This window comes from Vulpes lagopus, chromosome 1, assembly GCF_018345385.1.
Source record: "Vulpes lagopus strain Blue_001 chromosome 1, ASM1834538v1, whole genome shotgun sequence".
Lineage (NCBI taxonomy): Eukaryota > Metazoa > Chordata > Mammalia > Carnivora > Canidae > Vulpes > Vulpes lagopus.
In genome coordinates this window covers 152,765,946-152,792,347 of record NC_054824.1, presented here as the reverse complement: position 1 = coordinate 152,792,347, position 26,402 = coordinate 152,765,946, and the positions used below count along the sequence as shown (strand labels likewise).

Sequence of the window (26,402 nt, the reverse complement as noted above, 5' to 3'; positions counted from 1 at the left end):
GGGCTGGACTATTTCCAGTTCAACTCTACTACTCTTCAGAATCCCAACTGTAAGCCTAGGGCTTATAAGGGCCCATCTTGCTTAGTGGATCTGGTTTCCAGTATTGTATTTCTAGTCCTTGAGTCCAAAATTCTGCTCAGTATCTGTCCAAAAGCAACATCTGTGCTTTTGGAATTAGCAGATACCTCTGAGGACAAGTGGCTGCAAATTCTTACCTCACTTCTCTCAGTTTTGTCTCTCAGATTTTGACAATGTAATTTTTCTCCCTCCCTGTCTTTGATGCATTCAAACAAATGTGGTATTCAATCTTTATCTAGCATTTCTAGATTTCTAGTTTTTTTTTTTAAGATTTATTTATTTATTTATTTATTCATGAGAGATGCAGAGAAAAGGCAGAGACATAGAGGGAGAAGCAGGCTCCCTGCAGGGAGTCCAATGTGGGACTCGATCCCAAAACTCCCAGATCACACCCTGAGCGGAAGGCAGATCTCAACTACTGAGCTACCCTGGTGTCCCTCTAGGTGTTTTCTGCAAATAGATTGATCAGTTCCACCTATTCAATCATAGCAGGAAGCAAAATATTCTTTAAGTTTCAAATATAGCATTTCAATTTTTCGTTTTTTTTTTTTTTTTTTTTTCTAAACTGAAGTCTCTGAGAGGAGAAATTATCTTATTCATCTTGGTGTGGCTAGCACTCAACAAAGAACTTGGAATACAATACAGGATTATTAGATATTTGTTGAACTGATGAATAAACACAGATTCTGCTTGGGATTGGTGGCAATTAATGCTAATTATTTTTACCCTTTACCAGAAATTGAAAGATTGTTACTCATGAATATTTATATATATATATGGTATATATACCAAGGGCAGGGCAGTAAGAACTGTCCCCTTATATGTAGTCATTTGGTTAATTTAGATCAAAAAATTTTTGATAGATCGACAAAAATGTTGTCATTGATATTGTTTAGAATTGCTAATAGTGATTATCACGTATAAAGCACATGATTTTCATTATTCTTTGTTTTAAAATTCAATAAAAAAGGATGTCTGTCTGCAATCTAGGGTGGACTGCTCCTACCACATAACCCCTAGTGTGCCAGGGCTCATGACAGTGGAGGCAAGTGAGATGGTTGTGGGGGACACCCAGCTGGAGAGGAGTGTGTCCAAGTAAGTTAGGGGGGTCAGCTTTGACACACTTCATGCCCCCTGACTGTCCTACCTTTTACTGAGACTCAGGGAAATATTTCTCTGGATTAGATTGTTTTTAACTACACTTCTACTGATGAGATGGGCCAGATCACGGTAGGAAAATGTTAAAGAATTACTTGCTCCAACTGGAGGGATCCCGTGTTTGTGTTTGCTTCCCATACTGGATTATAAGCTCTGTTGAAGACAGAGACATTCATTGTTGTCTGTTCCATAGCATCAACTCTGTTACTGCAGAGAATTGGTGCTCAGAAATGTTAGTTACTTTGAATGATTCTCCCATGTTGTTTCACACACAAAACAAATACATTCATTAAATTTTTAATTCTTAAAACCCAGATGAATGTAAAGTATAAGTTTTTAGGGAATATATGACATCCAGTTGAAAGGCCCCTTTGTCTCCTGGGATAAAATTTTAAGAAAAATTGGTAATATGTAAATTAGAGGACCATTATTTGTTTAAAAGAGGAGGGAAACATGTATTTAAAAAATAGATGGTTTTATTTCATGAAGAAAATGAGACAGAGATTAGTGAGCAGCAAGCCTACACAGTAAAGGGAATTACCACACACACATCAAGAGATGAGCACATGAAATTCAAAGACAGACTGACTTGTGTCAGAAAACTTTGGACACACAAAGCTCAGCTGAGAACACATTTCTCTTTAGTTCTGCTCTTATTTACCTGTTATCTTAGATGTTTGCAGACAATGAATTTCACCTAAACAGATATCTAGAACACATGGCCACATTAAAGAAAGCAATTTGAACCCCTTGTGTCTATGATTGCTTTTGCCTAAGCAATAAGTCAGCTGTTTGACATCGCTGAGCCAGGTATTAAGAGTGTGGCTTTTTTTTTTTTTTAACGTTTATCAATACCAAAGGTTAACGTATCCAGTACTGTTTCCATTCATCCTTAGTTACGGAGTCATTCTGATCCTAAAATTCTTATATTCTTCATATTCTGAAGCATTCCTTACTTTTTATCTTCATAAATTTGTCCTCATTGTAAATGAAAAGCTCATTTTTTTTTAAACAATTTTTTTTTAAATTTTTATTTATTTATGATAGTCACAGAGAGAGAGAGAGAGAGGCAGAGACACAGGCAGAGGGAGAAGCAGGCTCCATGCACCGGGAGCCCGATGTGGGATTCGATCCCGGGTCTCCAGGATCGCGCCCTGGGCCAAAGGCAGGCGCCAAACCGCTGCGCCACCCAGGGATCCCTGAAAAGCTCATTGATAAGTTTGTGTTATTCTAATTAACTATGTTAGTCATTCACACTATTCACTAAATATTTTGGATTCTCCACCATTTCAGAAATGCCGGTAGAACTGAATTTCTCAAATAGCACAATCTCATCCTTTTTTATGGTTGTGTAATATTCCATCATGCATATACACACCACATTTTCCTTATCTATTCATGGGGGAATATTTAGGTTGCTTCCATGTCTTGGCTATTATAAATAATGCTGCAATAAACATAGGAATGCATATATCTTTTTTTAAAGATTTTATTTATTTATTCATAAGAGACACAGAGAGGAGAGAGAGAGAGAGAGAGAGAGAGAGAGAGAGAGAGAGGCAGAGACACAGGCAGGGGGAGAAGCAGGCTCCATGCAGGGAGCCCAACGTGGGACTCAATCCTGGGTCCCCAGGATCAGGCCCTGGACTGAAGGCAGTGCTAAACCGCTGAGCCACCCAGGCTGCCCTATCTTTTTGAATTAATGAGTTTTTAAAGAGTTAGTGTTTTTATTTTCTGTGGGCAAATATCCAATAGTGGAATTGTTGGGTCATATGGTATTTCTATTTTTTGAGGAGCCTCCATACTGTTTTTCACAATGGCTGCACCAGTTTGCATTCCCACCAACAGTGCACAAGGGTTTCTTTTTCTCCACATTCTTACTAATGCTTGTTGTTTCTTGTCTACTGGATTTTAGCCATTCTAACAGGTATAAGGTGATAGGTGTAAAGGGACAGATGGTAGCTATATTATGGTAAACATAGCATAACTTATAACCTTGTCAAATTACTAAGTTGCACACCTGAAACTAATGTAACATTGTGTGTCAACTATACTCAAATTAAAAAAAAACACCTTGTGGTTTTAAGCCACTAAGATTTTGGGATTGCTTATTACTATGCTTCATCAGTCAGGCAAGTAGGGCACAAACACATAAAAAGGTGGAGGGAAAGAGAAAGAGAGAGGACTGGGTTATCTTTTGTGGGCTGGCTAGGCAAGTCTGAAATCCTCAGCGCAGGCTGTGGAACAAGTAGACAGAAACCCAGGCATAAGCTGGTGCTACAGTCCACAGGTAGGATTTCTTCCTCATCAGGATGTCTTTAATTCTGCTCCTATGGCCCTTCACCTGAATGAATCAGGCCTAGTTAGATTATCTAAAGCAATCTTCCTTACTTAAACTGATGATCGACTTTAATCATATCTACAAAATATCTTCCCAACAACCCCTTGGTTAATGTTTACTGAATACCTGGGGGCTATCACCCATCTGAACTGACATGTACAACTGAGCATCATGCTGGTGTGACATGATTAGCCTACCCTAATTACATGAAAATATTAAATTAGCAAGATTTAACTGTCAGCAGATCTTAGACTTAAATGGTCTACCTCATGCATCCTTTTCACATACATGATGACAAACTGACTGGCTGAGTGACAAGATTCAAAATAAGAACTTTATTTTCAACCCATAAATGAAATGGTAGTTTTTGTGGCATTCTTTCCACTTTTGAATTGGTGTCCACAACAGGTTTCCATATGAAATGGAACACAAAAACTGTTGACCTTCTGATATTACCAATCCCTACCTGACTTTAGTAGGGAAAGATGCCAGGCTAACTATGCCTTGACTGCCCCACTTTCTCTGGTCCCTCATGGCAACATGAAGACCTGTCTTCCCTCTTTAGACTGCTTGGGACAGTGTAACTTTCATCTTCCACCAATCTTCCTGTAAGCTATCCACTTGCTCCAAGTATTCACCATATTATTAGCAATTTTTGCATTTATTAAGTCAATCAGAATATGTATTTAAAAACAATTTCTAAATTTATAACACATCTGCCTCTGCTTAACTCAGTATGTGTTCTATGCCTCATTTTCCTCATATAGTTTAAAAACGAAGATGGATTTGGGCTTCAAGATTAATTTTTCTCTTAGTTCCAACAGTCACCGTGTCTATGGAGTAGTCATCTCCTGAATGGATTTTTCATCTGTGTACTCAGTGGCTTTCGTTCATCTTGATGAGTCCAGCATATTTGGCAACAACTGATTCGATGTTCACATTTGCAGAGTGGATCCAGGTGATTTACTGTGGAGATGGCTAGTGTGGGTCCGTGTCTAATTAAGACATGGTTGCTACATCACTTTTGCTACCTCCTCAGGATATTCTCCTGGGAATAGCTGTAACTTTGAGAAGTGTGTTAGGCCCCTCTGGATGTAAGGAACAGACACACAGTCAGGTTATCTCAATTAATGTGAGTTTATTTGTGTTGATACACAAGAAAATATGAAAGATAAGAAAACAACCCAGTAATCACAAAGTCCAGCCTTATCATTCAGGGATCAATCCTTACTCCAGTAACCTAAAAGCAGATGGGGTGAGTCAATAAGAACACTGGGTGTCTCACCTGCAGAAGTGTGCTGTTACTGCTCTAAGGTTGCATCATTAGAGTGACTTCACTCCTTTCTATTTTGGCTGCTCTTACTACTGCCCATTTCCTTTCTATATCTCATATTCAGAGTCCTTATAAAGGAGGGCTCTGGATGGTGGGGTCAGATGCCATCCAACAAGAACACAACTGCTGGATTCATCTTTCTTCCTAGGCCACCCTCTCACCCATAACTGAGTTTCTTTGAGTCATGGTACAGTTGGCTGTGGCCAGTGGGGAGTGTTCATGTGACAGAAACGTTTTTCTGCTCATGTAGGAGATATGGATGTGGTCTCTAGGAAAACTATAGAACCAGCCAGGAAGTATGGATAATAATACACAGCTTTACTCCTGGGGACAAAAGACCTTTTGTTTCTCAGTGACACTTTCTTATGGAAGATTTCCAAAGTGCTCTATCAATGCCATAACTTCCCTGAAACTATGGTGTTGCCATTCTCTTACTACATTTTTTGGGGGGAGAATGTTGCCTTGAGTAACATGTACTTTCTAAAGAAGTTGGTAATTTCCACTTCTAAGCAAAAATAAGTGAAATTGTAGATTAAGCTCTGAATCACATGAATGTTGTTGGGTCATATGTTCTGAGATGTCTTTAAAGATCTTCCTCCATAATACTGGAAAGTCACAGATAATTTCAATATTTTTAATCCTGGAAGTTGAGGTTGTATTCCCAAGATCTGTTGTGTACTTATGTTGGGAAACTTTAAATTAGAAACCAGATTTGTCCATGTTTGTGTCTTACAAGGATCTCAGTATTTCTCAACCATTCCTAAGATTTTTTTCACCCATGGAAGATAGTAGAGTCCATAAAGGAATTAATAATTTTTTTTAACATGTCTGGGGCCAGAAGGAATGGGTTTGCTAGCCAGATATCCACTTTGTAAAAGGAGAAATTTTTTTCCTAATTATTCTATGAAATAAAAATAAATCATAGATAATCTTTGCCCTTACTATAATTTAATTGGACTCCTTGCACACCATTGTCTCTTATTAGATTGTTAGGCCAATTTTTTTTAAACCTGAAATTCCAGGATTCAGAAGCAGCTGATAAAATCAAATTATAATTGACTACTGTAGATTAATCAAATTGGCTTTGTTAAGCCTTTGTTAAGCTCTCAAATGACAGCTTTTAAAAAAGTATGCCTCTTCAGATTTCATCCCTGTATAAAAAGGGTACCCATCATGGACATTCTTTCAGAGAAAAGATGTCTCAAATCCAAGTTACTCTAGCAAATCACCAAAACTGCACTCTGTGTGGGTCTTGTAGAAAGGGACTGTAGTCACCACTCCTGATGTGGTGGCTCGAGGAGGTCCTCAACTTCTGAGTGGCCAAATAGGAAGGGAATTTGTACATTTGGAGTGGTTGATTTGGATGGCTTTCAAGGAATCCTCTAGATCTGAGATTCAATTTGAGTCTGTTGAGTAGACACCAGGTGTATTTGATTATAGGTTGAAGCCTGGGCATAATAGAATGTGGTGGGTAAGTGCGTGAGGCAGCTGAGCTCATACTCCTTTTCTGTCACTGAGCCAGAGTGTATGGTCTGGAAGCTGAAGAGAAAAATAAATGCCTCACTTCACGGAACAAAAAAACCATATAATGTTTACTTTTGAAAAAATCGAGCATTTGGTTATATGAAAGGTTTGAGAATTTTAATGATGCCCCCAAATTCAGCCCTTTGTCATACCAATTTATTTAGGGATCTTAAGGTTAATAGTATAGATATGTCCAGGTACAACTTTATCCTGTTTACATAAAGAAACATGAAAAATCCAAGATATCCTTTGTAACAGAGTCAGAGTTTAGTAGTTGAACGTAACAGAAGAAAATGCGGAATAGCCTATTAAATCTCTCATTTCTTTTCAGGGAATTGCCAAAAGAAGCAGAAGTGATCAGTGACCTTTTTTAGAACTCTGTAAGTACAAGATTGCTGATGGGTCAAAAATTTTTAAAAAATCAGTTTTTGCTATTTCAAGAAGCTTCTGAAGAATGCCTATCTAGTCACCATAATAAGCAGTATCTTCATAATTCAGCCACTGGATGGGAAGTCTCTCAAACAGGAAAGGCAGGCAATGAACTGGAGTTGACTTCAGGGCTATTAAAATGTCTCCAGCAATTTAAATCAATAAGGTAAAAATGATGAATAGCTATTTGGTTACCAGCATATAAAAGAAAAAGAAAAAGCTAAATCACAGCAAGTGGAAAAATGCTGAATATGGGTTCATTTATCCAATCTACTGTAGGCCAAATGGACATTATTATATGAATTTCCCCCTTCAAAAAGCTTATAATAAAGTGCACCAGTCATTGAGAGTAAGTACAGAAATCCAAAGAATCGAACATTTGTCCACAATGTATGGGGCTGTTCATTAGGGACTGCATCTGAACAACCAATAGCAAAGTGTCTATCATTTCAGAAGAGAATTGTCCCATTGCAAGTGAAGGCAGCTCTTTACAACCCTTAAATGTTAAAGATAATAGAATGAATTTTGGACAGAGAAACTCACACAAGTGATTATACATATGAAAAAAAGGCAGATTCTGGGATAGAATTCCTGAGACAGACGGACCCTGGGTCTGATCTTATCAAGAAATTCTTATAGTCTCTTTATTTTGTTTTCCCCTGGAATTTAGTTCAATAAAATCTTCTAAAAACAAACAGAATGAATCAAAGTCACTTGAGAATAGCCACAGGCTGGTGGGAAATGAGCTTCTGTCGGTCCCAGGTTCAGCGAGGCACTTTGAACAAATCAGTAACTGCAGTAACAAAACACAGTTTTTAAAGGGTAAGATCAACCAACAATGTGATCAGACCCATCTCACTGAGAACCAGTTCAGCAGTGAGACACACCAGAGCACAGGAACAGCCTGCATAGAGAAAGGTGCCCAGAGCTACACTGATGTACAGTTTTCCACAGCTCTTTTGTTTCTTTTACTGGGTCTGCTTTGACTTTTAGACACAAGTTTTCATGCTATGTACCACGTCACTGTGGAAATCCATGAACATCTCTTTTCGAGGTCCTTTAAAGACAGTGGGGACATGTGCCTCGCTTCTATCATTGTCAGGTATCCAAAGCATGGCATTCAGAGAGCATGGATATCATCCAGAACGTTCCACTTCCTCTCCGGTGGCTTGATAAGCTGTGATTTACTTAGCTGATACACTGGTGGCCAGTGGCAGTGCAGTGCAGAGGGGGCCAACAGTGTTAATGTTTGACAGTGTGTGTCAATGACTTGATTTGGGGGTGCTCAGTGCTATGTGGCTTGGGAGGACAGCAGGCTACACAAAAGCTGTTTCATGCATGTTTTTGACTGGACGGCCCATCAGAAGGTCTTACTGGACCCCACAGTAAGCAGAAGTATTCTCGTAGAGTGAATCACCATTTAAAAATCAATGTTTGAGAATAAATAAGGCACTAGGTTAATGTAAGTGGCACAGAAATCTAAACTATGGTCTTGAATTGTGTTTGCATTCATTTTCATATTCCCCTTTGGGAAATAACTCCTGGAATATTTATGGAGAAAACAGTGGAAGTTAGCAGTTAGCCTCTTGCTCCTAATTTCTCACAAGGACATCATTGGATTATCTCAAATTGTTTTTATTTTGCCTTTTATCTCTCTTGGCAAATAATTCAAGGGGGAATGGAAGTTGTTCGTCTATGTAGCAAAGACACAGAGTCAGAAAAGAGGAAGGCCACTCCTAGAGGAGTAGATAAAGCATCCAAATGCAAAAGAAAGGTCTGCCGAATTAAATGCTCTCTTAGGAGACCTGGGCCATTTAAGACACTCTCTGTGGGGGGCTGTTTTCCTGGCTATCTGGAGGCCAGCATTGCCCCCTGAAGTCAGTGGCCTGGCTGAAGAGGTGGGTCGCTGGGTCAGGGAGGGCTCTGCTGCTGGTGGTGCTGGTGGCACGAAGTCCTGGGACACAGTTCCTGGTGCCACCTTATTGATGGGCTCAAAGCGAACTGCTAAAGGCCATCATTTGATAGAGGACACAGTTCTCTCCTATCACATGCAAAAGCAAGAGACAGTGAAAGGGGCCCCATTACACCAAGCCAATGCCTCTCCCATGGCTGTGACATACAGTCCAGGAGACAACAGTGCTCTCCCCTTCAGACGTCCTTTCAAACCTAGCCCTGGTTGCTCTTCTTTGCCCAGGATTGAACTTGGTATGTTTGTTTGTCTCCACACCTACTCTTTGCTTGTTCTTTTGTTTTCTTTCTTTTTAAAATCATTTCCAAAGCAACCCTTACTGAAATGATTGACAGAAACACCCCCCTACTCAAATAAGGACTAGGGATATGGTAAATATTTAGAGTCTCAGGGCCTGGCCAGTGTTGGTGAATAATTCCATTAGGAATCTCCCAATCCTTCCTGCTGTCTTCACTGATGGGCCATATATCCAGTAAAGCCGATCTTGGAAGCAGCAAGAAAGAAGCTATGTGACTGCTAGCTGACCAACAATGGCCTTTCTACACAAGTCAGACCCACTGGATGAGATTCATAGCTTCTTCCATCACTCGGCTTGGCAGAGTAGAAATAAGTCTCTAGATGTAAAAAATTATAATTGAGATTGCTTTTCCTTGCTCTGAAAACACATATTTATGCTGGTCCTAAAGAACAATTCCTGGCACAATGTCTCATTTTATATGGATGTTACTATGTCAAAGTGACCCAACGAAATGTTCCATCAAAATGATGACAATCCTGATCTCTAACACGGTTTCTGAGTTACTGTGTTCACCCACATTTGCAGCTGGAAGCTGTGCATTTGTTTTCCCTTGTAGGTTCTCTGGAAGAACCTGGTATTGATTATTTCAGGATACCACAAAGATTAGTTCAAGAAAAAGATTATACATCACAATGCTTAGCATTTATATAGGTTCTTTTGATTTCAAAACAAGTTATAAATATTTCCTACCGTGACAACATCTACGCGAGGTAGGTGAGAATTACTGTCCCTACATTACCAATAGAAACCCGAGGCCAAAGAGTGCAGGACTCTATTCCAGGCCCGAGGGGGTCAGGAGCAACCTAAAGACTGGCATCCTGATGGCCTCCTGCTCTGGGCTCTAAGGAGGCCATGCCTGTTTCTAGGGTGGCAACGGTCTCCGTTAATATAGGGTTATGTATTGTATAGATATAAAACAGCAACACACAACGACATTATAGAACAATAATCCAATATTTTTTGTTTCTTAGTAAAATATGTTAAGCACAGTATTTAAATTGCATTTCTCTGAAAAGCATTTGGTATATTAAATAGCTCTATAAAGGTTTGCTGGCATACCCTTAACAGCATAATGAATGATTCTAAAGAAATTAAAATCCACAGATGCATAGAGATCTTTCCTTTATAATACCATAAGCTAAACAAAAATGTGAAAAACTACTTTATTCTCATAATGCAGACCTATAGCTTGCTGGATATTTGCAGGTAGCTACCTAATTTTTCTGAGCTTGAGAGAAAAGATACATATTGCTGGCTGTGGTTTTAAACTATTAATTTGAGGGGGAAATGCAGTTGAATGGTGAAAATTAAAGACTGCTATTTCCACTTGTAATCCATTCTGAGGAATTCATATATTTTCAAAAGACGTCACCATACTTAGAATTAGCATGGAGGTGAACAGAGGGATGCTGATGCTAAAAAAGAACATTCTCTGAGAAGAGAAAATGGTACCAAGTAAAAGGTACGGTATCCAGAGATAATGAGCAAGGAGGTAAAAGGGTGGTTTTCAAGAGTGCTGAGGTTGGCATGAGATGTCAGCTGTTCATGCTCAGAGGACTGCAGAGGTCTTGGAGACGGTTTACGGGGTAAATACTTGGCTTGATCAGTCCCTTGGCTGCGGTGAAAGCCTTACTCACCTCTCTAAGAAGCAGTTCTCAGAAGGGTGTGAAAGCGTTTACCTCATGCTAAGCTTTGTTAAGAACCAACCAGGTGAGTTGGCAGGAAAAGTTCTAAAACTAGGAAGGAAGAGGCATCAAAGTCTTAAAATTTGTATGCAAACATAAAAACTAACTTCCAAGCTGAAATGACATTCTCTGTCAGGAGTAACAAATACAAAAGTCCTAAACTGAGTGTACACGCCGCTAAGATACTGTGAGATAAGATATTACAGGGCGTTCGGAGAATATTTTTTGTTAAGTGTGCTTTTTCCCTAAAAAAGACATATTAAATTGTTTTTCTCTCCTCAAGTCCTTTATATATAAATAGGAAAGACAAGCTGTCCTGTCAGTTTTTCCTTCATGTTATACGCTGGCGGGGTCCTTCGCGCTGGCGCTGTACGTGGCAGTTTTGTTGTTGGGGGGTTTGAGTCTGAACAGGCTGGAGCAGTTGGGCTGTTTGGTAGGCTGCAAGGTCCTGGCATAGGGGGAGTACCAGTCCCTCTCAAACACATCTTTAAGCTGCTTGATGATGCTCCTGTTGTTCCTCACATCTGCTTGGTTGATAACAAGGCCTGTGCCAGCGTTCTGGGTAAAATCATTCCCTACCCAGTCAAAATTGCCTGCAAACAAACAAAGGAGAGAATGGTGCCGAGTTAAAATCCATGGGGGAATAGTCCCCATTTAATGAAACACCGAGCAGACTCCATTAAAAAAAATAAAATGACAGGGAGATTGAATTGTGTTGACAGCTCAGGAAAAAAAAATTCCAAGAGGGCTTACATATGGCATATTAATATTTGCATATTATTTTGGCATTTTCTTCAGCTTTGCTCAACTTGAAACTCAAAACAAGGAATCTGATGGGTTTTTTTGGTAAATGTTATTTCTTATTGACATTCACAAGACACACTAAAAACAGCAACATTTAAAATATATAGGGGTACACTTAAAAATCCTGTGAACAATTACTACCTTCTCAAAGAGACAACGTCTGATTCATATGTACAAATGAGGGAGGGATTCTAGTTACAATGCTTACAAGACTGCATATCAAAGAAAAGGCTGAAATCAGAGAAGGAGGATCAGTTCTTATCTGAATACACCAACCTTTCCTTGCTTGGGCTGTAAGTCATCTCTCAGTTCCAGGATCTGGCTCCTTGGCCCAGAAATCAAGGCAGTTCTATGATACTAGGCTCCCCAGAACAGCTGCTTGGTGTTAGGTAGTGTATTGGTTTGTTAGGACTGTTGTAACAAAGTCCCACAGACTGAGTGGCTTAAATAAGAGAAATCTATTGTCTCATGGTTCTGGAGGCTAGAAGTCCAAAATCCATGTATTGGCAGGGTTAGTTCGTTCTGAGGGCAGAAATGGGGAATCTGTTCCAGGCCATTCCCCTGGTCAGCTTCTCCCTGTGTCTCTTCACATGCTCTTCCCTCTATGCATGTCTGTCTCTGTATCCAAATTCCCCGTGTTTATAAGGGCACCAGTCAGATTGGATCAGAGCTCACACTGATGACCTCATTCTAACTTGATTACCTCTGAATAGACCTTGACTCCAAATAGGGTCATATTCTCAGGTACTGGGAGTAAGGACTTCTAACCCACGAATTTTGGGGGGACACAGTTCAGCCCTAGCAGGTAGTAAAGGCTGGAATCTGTCCCAGAAGGGGCTAACTGCATGTCACTCACGAGTAGCCCATCTTCAAGGCAGGAGTAGGTAAAAAGAGAGACTACCCCAAAGTCCCACACAAATCTCCTATCTTGGCATCCATTGGGAAGAATGTCCTAGTGGAAGAACAAAGTTTCTTCTCAGAATGGTTCAGTACCATATATTTCTTTGATCTTTTTGTCCTTCATTTAATGCACATTTACTGAGTGTCTAACATCTACTAGGTAGGTATATGGGGCCATGATCTACACCAGAAAATGACAGTCCCTGACTCCAAGGAGTCCAGGAAGGAAATACCATGATTACAATACCAAGAGATGTATGCATACAATGCCGGAGGGCAAGGGAAAAAGAGTTTCTAACTCTGGCTGGATGAGTCAGGAAAGCATTTTGTTGCATAATGAGAAAAGTGCAGAAACTTATCAATTAGGGAATTAGAGAGCCACACCTATAAAGGGCTGTGGACAAACATATGATCAGGATCTTGAAGCCTGAGAGGGAAGAGTTAGGGATAAAGTTGGGATATAAGGGTGTTAGTGGGGAGAGAAACTGTCCTTTATTAAATGCCTACTACAAGCAAAGTGCTAGGCTTGGCATTTGTATCCATTATCTCTCATGGTTGGCAGGATTTACACCCACTTCACAGATGAGAAGCCAGAGGCTCAAAGAGGTGAACAGGTTTGACCGAGAGTAGACCCAGGTCTCGACGAACTACCTATAATACCATAAATGAAGCAGTGTTCTTACTAAAAAAGATTTAGCCGCATCCAGACTGACAAAATGATTTCATAAGTTACCACCTGCCTGGGTCTGGCCTAAGCTCCCCATTTTGGGAGCTCCTCTTTGGTTCAGAGCTGGTTTCATAAAGAAAACCGAAGGCTTTTTAAGTGTAGAGCTTGATTTCCAGTCCCTCAGCAGCTCTTCAGCCGTCACTGTGGGAATATTTGCTGAATAAGACACATCCTTGACCTAAGGCCCTGCTCCATCTGTGCGGGGGGGAAAAACATCCACAGAGAGCTTCACAGTGCTCATCCTTGGGCCCTCCTCTGCTCTCTGGAGCCCACACACGTATCAACTTCCCTTTCTATACAGCATGACCTGGAATAGTGCAAGTGGTTCCTTGTCTCTCATTGTACTCCTTGAGTTTATTCCTCAGGGTCTAATACCAAGTCCCTCAATCAAATATTATTAGCATAGAGAATGAACTCCTCTCTCTCTGTCCTCCATTTCATACTGTCTCCCGTCATGTCCCCAAACACCACACTGATACCCCTGATGGCTTCATGATAGACATAACTTTGGATGAATTTTACTGCTAGAAGTGAGTGAACTGTCCACAAAATGGTTCGTGATATTGCATTGGAGTCTCTTTGCCAGTGCTATGCTTCTGATCACGTGCTCTCAGACACATAGCCATGCTCAGAGGCTGCAGCTTTGTGCAATGCTCAGTGCCAGGTACATGCAGGCTTGGACTTCTTTTTTTTTTTTTTTTTAATTTTATTTATTTATGATAGGCACACAGTGAGAGAGAGAGAAGCAGAGACACAGGCAGAGGGAGAAGCAGGCTCCATGCACCGGGAGCCCGATGTGGGATTCGATCCCGGGTCTCCAGGATCGCGCCCCGGGCCAAAGGCAGGCGCCAAACCGCTGCGCCACCCAGGGATCCCCAGGCTTGGACTTCTTAAACTGGGGAGTAATAGCTACTGCAAGTTAAGAATTATTTTGGAGCCCACTGGCAGGTAGCACTTCTGAGTCATCCCATCAACAGGAGACTCCTGTGTTCTTGTACACCTTTCAAGGACCTGTGGATAAGACACTAAATTCTCGTTCCTACAGCTGAATGCCAGGCAGTGAATTATTTCATTACATTATCTCATTCAATATTCACCACAATCCTATGAGGTGATAATACTCCATTATACTGAAGGGGAAATTTTGGCACAGAAAGTTTAGGTAACTTGTCCAAGACAGGAGTGAAAATATATCAGAGCTGATTTTCAGTCAGGTTGGACCCCACAGCCCATGCTTAACTTCTGTTCCATGTCACCTCTGATCCTAAAGACCTGCATGGTACCAACTGTGCATTTTCCCCAAGACTTCAGCATCAGCCACCAGGACTGGAGCATCAGGCCACACCTCCACTCTTCTGTAGACCACACTCCCTAAAGGACACAGACATGGAAATACGCTTTGGAGTCAGTGTGAGGAGAGGGAAAGATAAGGGGAGAGAAGTGACCAGATTTTGGAGCCTTATTCTGTGAGATTCAGTTTTCCCTTCAATACAGTGGATGGAGCCAAGATACTGTATCTTTGATTCTCCAAAGCTTTAATTAGGTTCTTCTCAGGAATTATAGCACTAGGCCGACAGAGTCATTCCTCCACCAGTGTGATTATATTTTTCCACCTTTTACTTTCTCATGGGTTGGCTCAACTTCGGAATAATGTACTCGCTTCAGGGTTTTCTCAATTGTGTTTGTTCCACCTGGTACTGAGACTGCCATTTCAGTTTTCCGAATTCATGTTTAGGTCTAGGTGGCAGGAGAATGTGGTGCCATCCCCAGGAACCATGGTGAGGTTACACACAAGCTCACTGGGAAGATATATGTGTCTCAGTGAGCCTTCTGAGTGCCTCCAATTAACCTACCACCCCCTTGTCAGCCCTCAAACAATTCAAACCATCTTCTGGACAAATTTGCCAAGCCAGATTCAAATGGACTCCAGAGTATTCAAAATTAGACAGATGATACTGTTTGGGGGATCTTCTGTAAGTCTTGTGAAGATTTAATGAGCTATAATTCCATGCAAGGTCTAGTGTAGATTTTTCTTAATTCAGCATTCTCAGCAGGTGTCTGAGTGACGACTTAAGAGATTTCCAGAACATGCTGATAATTATTTAAATTATCAATGAATTTTCCCTCTGGATGCTCTTTAAATATTTTTATATAAGAACTATGCTTCACTCTGGGGAATTAATGTTTTGCTGAAATGCTGTGTGTAAAATGAACTCATTTAAAATGCATTATAATAGAGAGCCAGAAATAGACCCACATAAATACAGTCAACTGATCTCAAGAGGGGCAAAGGCAATACAGGGGAGCAAAACTAGTCTTTTCAAGAGTGGTATAATTGGACATCCACCTGCCCAAAAGTCAATCTAGACACAGACCCTACACCTTTTACAAAAATTAAATCTAAATAGATCATAGACCTAAATGTAAATGCCTAGAAAATAATAAATAATAAAATCCAGTTAAAGTTGGGGTTGGTGATGACTTTTTAGACACAACACCAAAGGCATGACCCAGGAAAGGAATCATTGATTTTGTTAGAATTTAAAATGTTTATTCTGTGAAAGACACTGTCAAAGAATGAAGAGATAAACCACAGGCTGGGAGAAAATATTTGCAAAAGACATATTTGATAGAAGACTGCTATCCAGAATATACAAAGAACTCGTAAACCTGAACAATAAGAAAATGAAAAACCTGGTTAAAAAATGGGCCAAAAACACTTCATCAAAGAATATATTCAGGGACACCTGGGTGGCTCAGCAGTTGAGCATCTGCCTTTGGCTCAGGGCATGATCCTGGAGTCCCAGGATTGAGTCCTGCATCGGGCTTCCTGCATGGAACCTGCTTCTCCCTCTGCCTATGTGTCTGCCTCTCTTTCTCTCTCTCTGTCTCTCTCTCTGTCTCTCATGAATAAATAAATTTTAAAAATCTTAAGAAAAGGGCAGCCTGGGTGGCTCAGTGGTTTGGCGCCACCTTCGGCCCAGGCCGTGATCCTGGAGACCTGGGATCAAGTCCCATGTTGGGCTCCCTGCTTGGAGCCTGCTACTCCCTCTGCCTGTGTCTCTGCCTCTCTCTCTCTCTCTCTGTGTCTGTCATGAATATATAAATAAAAAATCTTTAAAAAAATCTTAAAAAAAGAAGACATTCAGATGGCAAATAGGCATATAGAGAGATGCTCCATATCATATTATCAGGGAAATGCAGATTAAAACAATAATGAGGCAGCACTACATACCTATCAGAATGGCCAAAATCTGGAACATTGACAACACCAAATGCTGGCAAGGATATTGAGCAACAGGAACTCTCATTCACTGCTGGTGGGAACTCAAAATGGTAGAGCCAGTTTGGAAGGCAGCTTGGCAGTTTCTCATCAAACTAAACATAGTCTTATCATATGATCCAGCAATCACTCTCTTTGTGTGATTTCAAACCCAGTAGGTTTGAAAATATGTCCACACAAAAACTTGCATGTGGGTGTTTATAGAAGCTTTACTCATAATTTCCAAAACTTGGAAGCAACCAAGATATCCTGAAGGTGAATGGATAAAACAAACTGTGGTCCATCCATACATTGGAGTATTATTCTGTCCTAAAAAGAAATGAGCTATCAAGCCATCAGAAGATACAGAAGAAGCTTAAATGCATATTGCTAAGTGAAAGAAGCCAATCTGAAAAGGATATACACTATATAATTGCAACTGTAGGATATCTTGGAAAAGCCCAAACTATGGAAACAGTAAAAAGATCAGTGGTTGCCAGGAATTAGCAGGGAGGGAAGGATGAATAGGTGGAGCACAGAGGATTGGTAGAACAATGAAATGACTCTTTATGATACCATAATGGTACATTCAAATCATTATACATTTGTCAGGACCCATAGGATGTAATATCAAGAGTGACCCCCTAATGTAAACAATGGACTTTTGGTGATACTGATGTATCAGCATAGGTTCACCAGTCATAAGAAATATATCGCTTTGGTTGGGGAGTTTGATAATGGGGCAGGTTGTGTGTATGTGTGTAAAGGAGCAGAGGATTGTGAGAATTTTTTCTGCTCAGTTTTGCTGTGAGCCTAACTGCTCTAAAAAATTAAAGTCTATTTTAAAAACGTACTATATGGGAAGGAAAAGAGAGAGCGCCAGGAATCCATATTTACTAAGTATTGAGACAGATGAGAGCCAGTGTTTGGAGCTTTCCATATATTATCTCATTTAATCCTCCAACTACTACCAAAGGGTGGATGTTTTTATTCCCATTTTACAGATAAGAAAACAGAGGTACACAAAGACTCAGAGAGGTCACATGACTTTCCATCATCTTTCAGCTTATAAGGGTCAATGCTTGAATTCAAATAGAAGTTTTTGTGACTCCAAAACACTTATTTAATTCATTAAAAAAGCTTTTAGATATAGGCACCATACAACTGCTCCATGTACACATGACACTTTGCTTTAAGTAAATCCCACGTAAAACATCCAGATCTGAGTTCCTAAACCCAACTGTGCCTGAAACCTGACCCATACATGTATTTCTCAATTATTGAGCCCAAAGTTCCAAGTTTTGATGAAATGATTTTGAGTTTGTTTTTGGCACATGATTAAAGAGGAGCTAATTTCATTCTACTCTCCATAAGCTAATGAATATGAGAAAGTTCAAAGAATGACATTTTAAGCCACTGAGAGGGACAACATGAGTAAAATAACATTCTCATATTCTAAGACAACTTGAAGAATATACATTTAAAAAATCCGATATTCTATTTTCTAATATGATATGTAGCTATTCAAAATGGAAAAAGAACAGCTTTCCATGGAGCCAGGATGGAGTAACTAGCTCTCTGATGGCAGTGTCTCTTTCTGGTTCCAGGTGGTGGGGTGAGGGTGTGGGGTCTGGGTACCATGGATTCTAGGTCTCCCTCTTCCTCTTCATGTTTGTGTGTTTAAGTCATTTCCACTCTTATGGTCCATGTTTCCTTATTTTTAAGCTGCAGGTGATAAAATCCACCCTCCATATTGGCGAGGTGCCTTAGAAATTCAAATAAGATAAAGTGCATTACAAAGCAAAAAGGGCATAATTTACTCACTCACTGAATTGGAGGGGGAAAAAACATATTCCATGCTCCATCATTGCACACACTTTTTTTTTCCTGCTTTGAAAGACTGCCACTTCATCTGTACATTGTAATAGCCACACTGCTGTTCTGTAGTTTATGTACCTTCTTTTATAGATAATAATTTCTGCTCTGCCATTGATAGTATGAGTTAAGGGATTACCCTGGACTCATGTACACCATAAGAAAGGAGAACAGATCTGACATATTAGCAAATAATTTCACCAGTAGATGTGATCTCTGCATCTGGAGCATTATTACCTTAAAAACAACAGCTAACATGAATATGGTATTATTGTGTGTCAGGGGTTTTAATTGTGCAAGGTACCTTGCATATATTCCACTTAAATTTCACCCAACGAAGTTGAAACAATTATTAGCCCCATCTTACAGATGAGGAAATTGAGGTTTAGAGAGCTTAAGTAAACTCTCCAAGGGTAGACATTTATAAAATGACAGAGGTGAGATGGTTGCCCAGGCAGTGCTCTTTCTGGTGCTGAGTTGCCACCATGTTGGCCTTCTGTGATTCACAACAGGCTGGCTGTGGTATGGCGGGGGAGGGGGGGGCACTGTGCTCATTCAACTCCCAGGACTCACCTTTTTTTTTTTTTTTTTTAAATTTATTTGAGAGAGCGAGAGTGAGAGAGACAGCACAAGCAGGGGAGTGAGAGGTAGACAGAGAGGGACAAGTAGACTCCCTGCTGAACACGGAGCCTGATGCCAGGTTTATCCCAGGATCCTGAGATTGTGACCTGACCCCAAGGCAGAGGCTTAGCTGACTGAGCCCTGAGACTCGCCTCTGATGAGCCCTTCACCTCCTCATCTATAACATTAGGCAAGTGGACCAAAGAATTTCTGAAAACACTTATTAGAAACATCTCCTATGGTGTCCTCCTACTTGAGCCAAGCTCTAGAGGAGATGTTCAGTTCAAGGAGTTGTTTGACTTCCCTATCCTGTTTCCTCCAAGGCCCCCAGGTTATACTGTGTATGAAAGAACACAGTAGGACCTGGACTGTCACTGACCTGCATGATCCTCTAGGAGTCTGACAGCCCTGATACCTACCAATATAAGCTGCGCCATCTGTCACCATGTACTTATTGCGATTTAATTTAGGGAAGCTGTGGTCCTTTTGTTCTTTTGTAGCGCAAACATTCTCTCTTTCCAGATCGAAAAATTTCTGTAAGACACAACAATAAATAAATTAAGAAAGCAGGTGAATAGGGAACATTTTGGGTTTTGTTCAAGAGCCCAAAAGGGTTTCTTATCCAAATATCCACAGCCAACCTCATTCTGGGTTATTAAAGCCCCAATCTTGTTACTTCATGTAGATGAAGCTATTTTTTTTGTTCTCAAATCTATATGGCAACAAGAGAGATAATTAGCATGCTCAACTAGGTCTATAATTAACACTTTTAAGCTGTAAAATGAACACAAAATTCATTCTTTCAACAGGGTGAGGGCCAAAGGTTTTTTAATTTTCATTGTCTCATTCATTGGGGTGCACTGGCATTTGAGGTGCTTTCTGTCACGCATGCCAATGAATTGAATGAATATTCCTCTGTGTTGCATGCATTATAAAAAGCAGCAAGGTCCATGCCAATGACTAGCTGATTCAGCTGGGGATTTGCAAAGGTCAAAAGAGATTTTGCCAAGGGAACAGATGCTTTCCATCTCAACACCTAGGTCTACAAGCTCTTCTAATAAGCAAGTAAAAAAAACCCACCACTGCAGACCAGGAATCTTGAATTCCAACTTTAATGTGACCCCAAAAGCAGATTAGGCCTGGGCTGTAGGGGTTAATAGAAGGAGCTGACAGAGGAGGTAGGTGAGCTGGTGCTTCCAGAATCTGTTGGAACTGGTAACTGCTCAGACGAAGCCTGAACTGTGATAGAGCTCACAGGATGACACACCATCAAAGGTGATGAGGTCTTGAGTCTCCTCCACGTTGGAAAATGCTAAACATACCCAGAACTGTGTGGAATCTTTCTGGAATGATTATCTTATGATTATCTTATATCTTAACTATCTTATGGCTGTGGGATCATGTGTGATTGAAGGGTAGAAAAGGCAGAGAGAAAAATGAGATGCCATCTAGAAATGGAGACATCATTTACAGTTTTAAAACTATAAATGTTCAAGTTTGGCTTGGGGAGATAGTGAGGGCTGGTCTTCCCTTTCATCTGAGGGAAAGGAATGATAAACTAGGTGTGATCACCAAGGTCCCTGGCAACCCTGAAAATTCTATTCTGATTTTTTTGCAGACCCCTTAAGGTCAATGGTGCGCAGGCCAAAATCTATCACCCAAGAATTGTCCATTGCACATCGCAGAGGAAGGTATTACCTGGGGACATATTACCATGATGTTAGGCCATGCTGTCTTTGTCCCCCTTCTCAGTTCCTGTCTCCTGCAAAGTCTGTGTCATTTGGAGAGTTCATAGATAGCCACATTTTGTGGACTCTTGATTATCTGTGAATACTTTCAAGTCATAGTTCTATATCTGGGAGACCCTGTGATATGAGGCTGCCTGCCACCCGGTAAGAGCAGTCAAATAATTTTGAGGAAAATATTATTGTGGAATCAAGATGGATGTGAAAAAGAATAAAATATATACCCTCATTTAAGTTGGGGATAGCATCACTGCGTGAGGTTCTCCAGAGACCCATCTGCTTTAGAAAGTTGAAGATGGCCCCAAAGAGGGGAAGAGCTTTGTCTGGGAGACAAAAATGGTAGAAGAAATCATACTGTATCACTGACACTATAAGACACTAATGTGCTGTATGTGACAGCAAAGATTGTTCAAAAGGGATTTATGAATTTATATATATATAAAAAAAGAAGTCTAGCTGCTGACAGGGCCAACTTTGTGAGTGCAGTCTCTTTCCCAAGTTTCTCCTCAGGGACAGGGCTGTGGGTGCCAACTTCTCTGAAGTCAGGGCTGTGGGTGCCAGCTTCTCTGAAGAGATTCCCTGCCTTGCTCCCAGGCTCCAGAAGACATGCTTCATGCAAAAGTTCCTATGCCCACTTGTCTTGGGAAAGCTCCTCACTCATCTGTGTTCTAGATGTTGGGACCACAAGCTGTGCTCCCATCGAGGTTTATCTTGATACTTAGAAATGCGTGGTCTGATTTCAGTGAGAACTAGAAGCTCTGTGTCATGAAATGTCCAACACTGAACTATTATTAATGTTTGGTTTATTCAAGTAATATGACCCTGAGTGTTTGAAAAGATAGAGCTGAGTAAATAGAGAATTAAAGGATGGATTCTACTCTTCTTATAATCTCTTGCAAGTCTTAAATGAAAGCACTTAGTATTTCATGACAGAGATTTCAACTGACAATGCCTTCAAGAAGAGGTGGGAGCAAATGCACCATGTGCGGTAGGCTCCAGACATTCTCCCCTTTGCTTCTGCTTCTGCTTCTATTAGTCATGGCTTCTTATTATGTGTTCTGATGCTTTGACATCTGGGCCCTGCTGAGCCTGGAGGCACTGCCCTTCCAAGGGCTGGCTAATTCCTGGAGATAGCAAATAACTTGCCCATGAGGACACTTCTCATATGTAAACCCAACCCATGGCCCATACTCTGAAATACCTCCTTTATGGTTTCACACTCTGGACCACTATACACTTGCCCTAATCATATCAGGCAACTAGGGAAAGCCCCTGGGCCCAAGAGCCCACCAAAATAATTCAAACTTGCCAATCCTAAGAGGGCTTACCCTGCCTTACCTCTTCCTTGACCTCGTAAACCAAACAAAAGTCCTTGTTCATGCTTCCCTCACTTCTGTCTCTAGGATGACCCTGGACTTTTCCTCAAGCTCCCTTCTCTTTAGATCTGTGAATAAAACAAACTGTCTTTCCCCAATGGCTGTCATCTCCTAATCTGTTGGCATTGTCATATCTAAATCATAACCAAACCTGTATTTTAGAACACTGCTATACCTGGTAAGTCTAACAGCGGTGCTCCTCTAACTGCAAGCATACTGAATTCTGAGTGAATGACCTCACCTGGAAGATTCTTGACCCTTTTCCAGCACACCTTCGTTAGGGAAAATGGCTAAAATGATTCCACATCCACCATGCTCCCTGCTCCCTCCACTCAGTGGTTCACAGATCTTTCCTGAACACTCTTCATCAGCTCCCTCTTTTTTGATTTCATCCATCCATCCATCAAACACATATGTTTTGAATGCTTTGTGCCAGCATCCTGTTATACATCAGGAATACAATGCTTCACTTGATTTTCCATGCTACCCCATATGCCACTTCAGTTATCTGGAAAACCCTAACCCTGAGCTGAAACAAGCATTCTCTTGTCAATGGAAAAGTAGAACACAAACTGACTCTATTCTCTTGGGTCCCTGCTTGGATTTCTGGGATCATACCAATATTTCCTCTAATACCTGATAATCTGATTCCAAACCCACTTTGGTGCCCAGATCCAAATCCTAGTTATCACATTCATTTGCAAATTTGGAGTGGAAAATAGATCCATCGTGGTAATCATAGGCTTCCCCCCTCCCCCTCATTATATTGAGGAGTAATTGACATCTATCACTGTGTAAATTTAAGTTGTATAGCATCATGGTTTAGTTTACATATTGTGACAATACATCCAGCTAACATTATCTTCTCATATAGATAAAATAAAAAGAAAAGAAGAAAAGAATAAAGAAAAAGATTTCTCCTTGTGATGAGAACTCTTAGGATTTATCTTAACAACTCTCCTACATATCATGTAGCAATGCTAGTTGTAGTCATCACGTTGTATGTTAAATCCCTAGTACTTATCTTGTAACTGGAAGTTTGTACTCTTTGACCACCTTCCTCCAATTCCCTGTCCTCTCTACCTTGACTCTCCACCTCTGGTAACCACCAGCCTAATCTCTTTTTCTCTTTGTGAGTTTTTTTTTTTTTAATTTTAGATTCCACATATAATTGATATCATATAGTATTTGTCTTTCTTTCTCTTTCTTATTTCACTTAGAATAATGATTTCTAGGTACATACACATTGTAAAAAAATGGTATTTCTTCATTTTTATGGTTGAATAATATTACATTGTATAGATACACCACAATTTCTTTATACATTCATGCATTAATAGGCACTTAGGTTGTTTCTATGTCTTGGCTACTGTGAATATTGCTGCTATGAACATGAAAGCGCAGATACTTTTTTGAGTTAGTGTTTTAGTTTCCTTTGGATATATTCCCATAAATAGAATTATTGAATCATATGGTAGTTCTATTTTTAATTTTTTGAGGATTATCCATATGATTTTCCATAGTGGCTTCACCAATCTACATTCCCACCAATGGTGCACATGGGCTCCCTTTTCTCCACATCCTCACCAGCATTTATTATCTCTCATCTATTTTGATGATGTCTGTTCCTAACAAGTATGCTGTGGTAACTCATAGTGGTTTTGATTTATATTTCCCTAAAGACTAGCAATGTTGAGCATCTTTTCATGTACCTATTCGCCTTTTGTATATCTTCTTTGGAGAAATGTCTATTCAGATCCTTTACCCATTTTTAAAATTAGGTTATTTTCTACTTGGTTGTATGAATTCTTGATGTATTTTGGATATTAACCTCTTACCCGATATATGGTTTGCAAATATTTTTTCCCCTTCTATAGGTTGTCTTTTCACTTTCTTTTTGATTTTGTTGCTTGTATTTTAGGTGTCATATCCAAAGAGTTATTACCCCAATCTATGTCAAGAAACTTTGCTCTTATGTTTTCTTCTAGGAATTTCATGGTTTTGGGTCTTACATTTAAGTCTTTAATCCATTTTATGTTATTTTTTGTGAGTGGTGTATGATACGGATCCCATTTCATCCTTTTACGTGTGAATATCCAGTTATCCCAGTGCCATTTATGGACAAGATTATCTTTTTTCTATTGAGTATTCTTGGCTCCCTTGTTAAATATTAGTTGGCTGTATCTGCTTGTGTTTATTTCATTGGTCTATTTGTCCATTTTTATGCCAGTACATTTGATGACCATAGCTTTATAGTATAGCTTGAAACCAGGAAGTGTGATACTTCCTTCTTTGTTCTTCTTTCTCAAGATGTCTTTGGCTATTTAGGGTTTTTTGCAATTCCACATGAATTTATGAGTGTTTTTTCTACTTCTGTAAAAATGCCATCGGAATCTTGATAGCACTGCACTGAATCTATAGATGGCTTTGGTTGACATTTTAACAATATTAATTTTTCTAATCCATGAACATGGGATACCTTTCCTTTTTTTTTTTTTTTTTTTTTTTTTTGCATTGTGTTTGATTTCTTTCATCAATGTCTTATGGTTTTTGGCATTGTTTATCTCCTTAGTTAAATATATTCCTAAGCACTTTATTGTTTTCATGCTAGTATAAATGGGATCTATTTCTTTATTTCTTTTTCAGAAATTGCATTGTTAGTGTGTAGAAACACTATTGATTTTTGTACTTTAATTTTGTCTCAGCAACTTTACTGAATTCTTTGATTAAATGTAACTTTTTTGGTTGAGCATTTAGGATTTTCTATATATATAATCATGTTATCTGAAAATAGAGACAATTTTGCTTCTCCCTTTTCAATTCTGATACTTTTAATTCTTTTTTTTTTTTTTTTTTTTTTGCCTTATTGCTCTGGCTAGGACTTCCAGTACTATGTCAGATAGGATGATAAGAGTTAGAACTCTTGTCTTGTTTCTGATCTTAAAGGAAAAGCTTTCAACTTTTCATCATTGAGTAAAATGTTAGCCATAGGTTTCACAGACCTGTTTCTATTTCTTTCTTTTTTTTTTTTTTCTCCTGTGAGTTTGGCTTTTTTATTTTTATTTTTTTTAATTAATTTTTATTGGTGTTCAATTTACCAACATACAGAAAAACACCCAGTGCTCATCCCGTCAAGTGTCCACCTCAGTACCCGTCACCCATTCCCGTCCAACACCCGCCCTCCTCCCCTTCCACCACCCCTAGTTTGTTTCCCCGAGTTAGGAGTCTTTATGTTCTGTCTCCCTTCCTGATATTTCCCAACATTTCTTTTCCCTTCCTTTATATTCCCTTTCACTATGTGCATGGCTACCTCAGTTTATAAAAATCAGTTTAATGGAGATAAAAATTTCTTTTTTCTGTCAATATTATCCAAATGCTAGGGAGATTAAAATGAAATCTATATGAGAAGCATAATTTCTTGAAATCTATAGTAAATTCTAGACTTTTATGTATTTTAATTGTTGATAATTTCAACTTTTAAAAATATTTAATGTTACGAATGAGTTAAAAAACATTTTATCTGATGTTTTATGTTTTTGTTGATCCTCAGAGATATACAAGTCAGATGTGTAGCTTCTCAAATTTTTGAGCAGATGTAATATATGATGTTTTTTAATATAGATAGGAAAGACAAAAAAAAAGCCTTTGTAACTTCAATTATAGGTTCTGCATGCAGAGACCATACTGTATGATGTTTAAGAGCTTAGACTTAGGAGTTAGAAAGACTTATTTGAATCTTTCTCTTCTATTAACTAGTGTCCTAGAGAGAAATTATTTAATCTCTTTAGGCTTCATTTTCTATGTTTGTAAAATATTAAAAGTTCCAGCTTCATAGTGTAGTTGTGAATATTAAGTAGTATATACAAAGCGCCTGTTTGTCTATATTCATGAATATAAGAAATTCTTCCATTAAAAAAAAGTTTTAAGCACTTACTACATTTAGGCAATATGAAGTGAGATGCTGCCATAATAGCAACAATAAAAACTTAATAAAAGATGTAGCAATTGTTTACCCAATGGGCAGCAGGCAGCAAGAAAATTGGTATTAAAGGATGGAACGAACGGAGACTCATGCAGTAGCAAAATATTTGGTAAAACCATAGCCTGCATTAATTTGGAAGGAAGACCAAGCACCCCCTAAAACTTTGGCTACAGGGCAAGGGATGGGAAAACAAATTGTTAGTAACTTATGTTGGTTGTTATTAGTGCCTTTAGCAAGTTGTCAGAGGAGATAAACCCAGAGAAGGATTTGCTGGCTTGTAAGCACATATGAAATA

General features: G+C 39.5%; 1 protein-coding gene across 2 annotated transcripts in view; it reads right to left on the bottom strand.

The window, feature by feature from the left end:
• Positions 1–4,698: 4,698 nt before the first annotated feature.
• The window catches only part of PLD5 (phospholipase D family member 5), a 406,064-nt gene continuing 384,360 nt past the window's right edge, over positions 4,699–26,402 (bottom strand). For both annotated transcript variants that reach the window (XM_041726811.1, XM_041726818.1), the window contains 2 exons: positions 19,424–19,538; positions 4,699–11,408 (listed from right to left, as the gene is read on the bottom strand). In XM_041726811.1, coding sequence (XP_041582745.1) covers positions 11,152–11,408; positions 19,424–19,538 — 372 coding nt within the window. In that variant the 3' untranslated portion in view covers positions 4,699–11,151. The remainder of the gene's footprint in view (positions 11,409–19,423; positions 19,539–26,402) is intronic.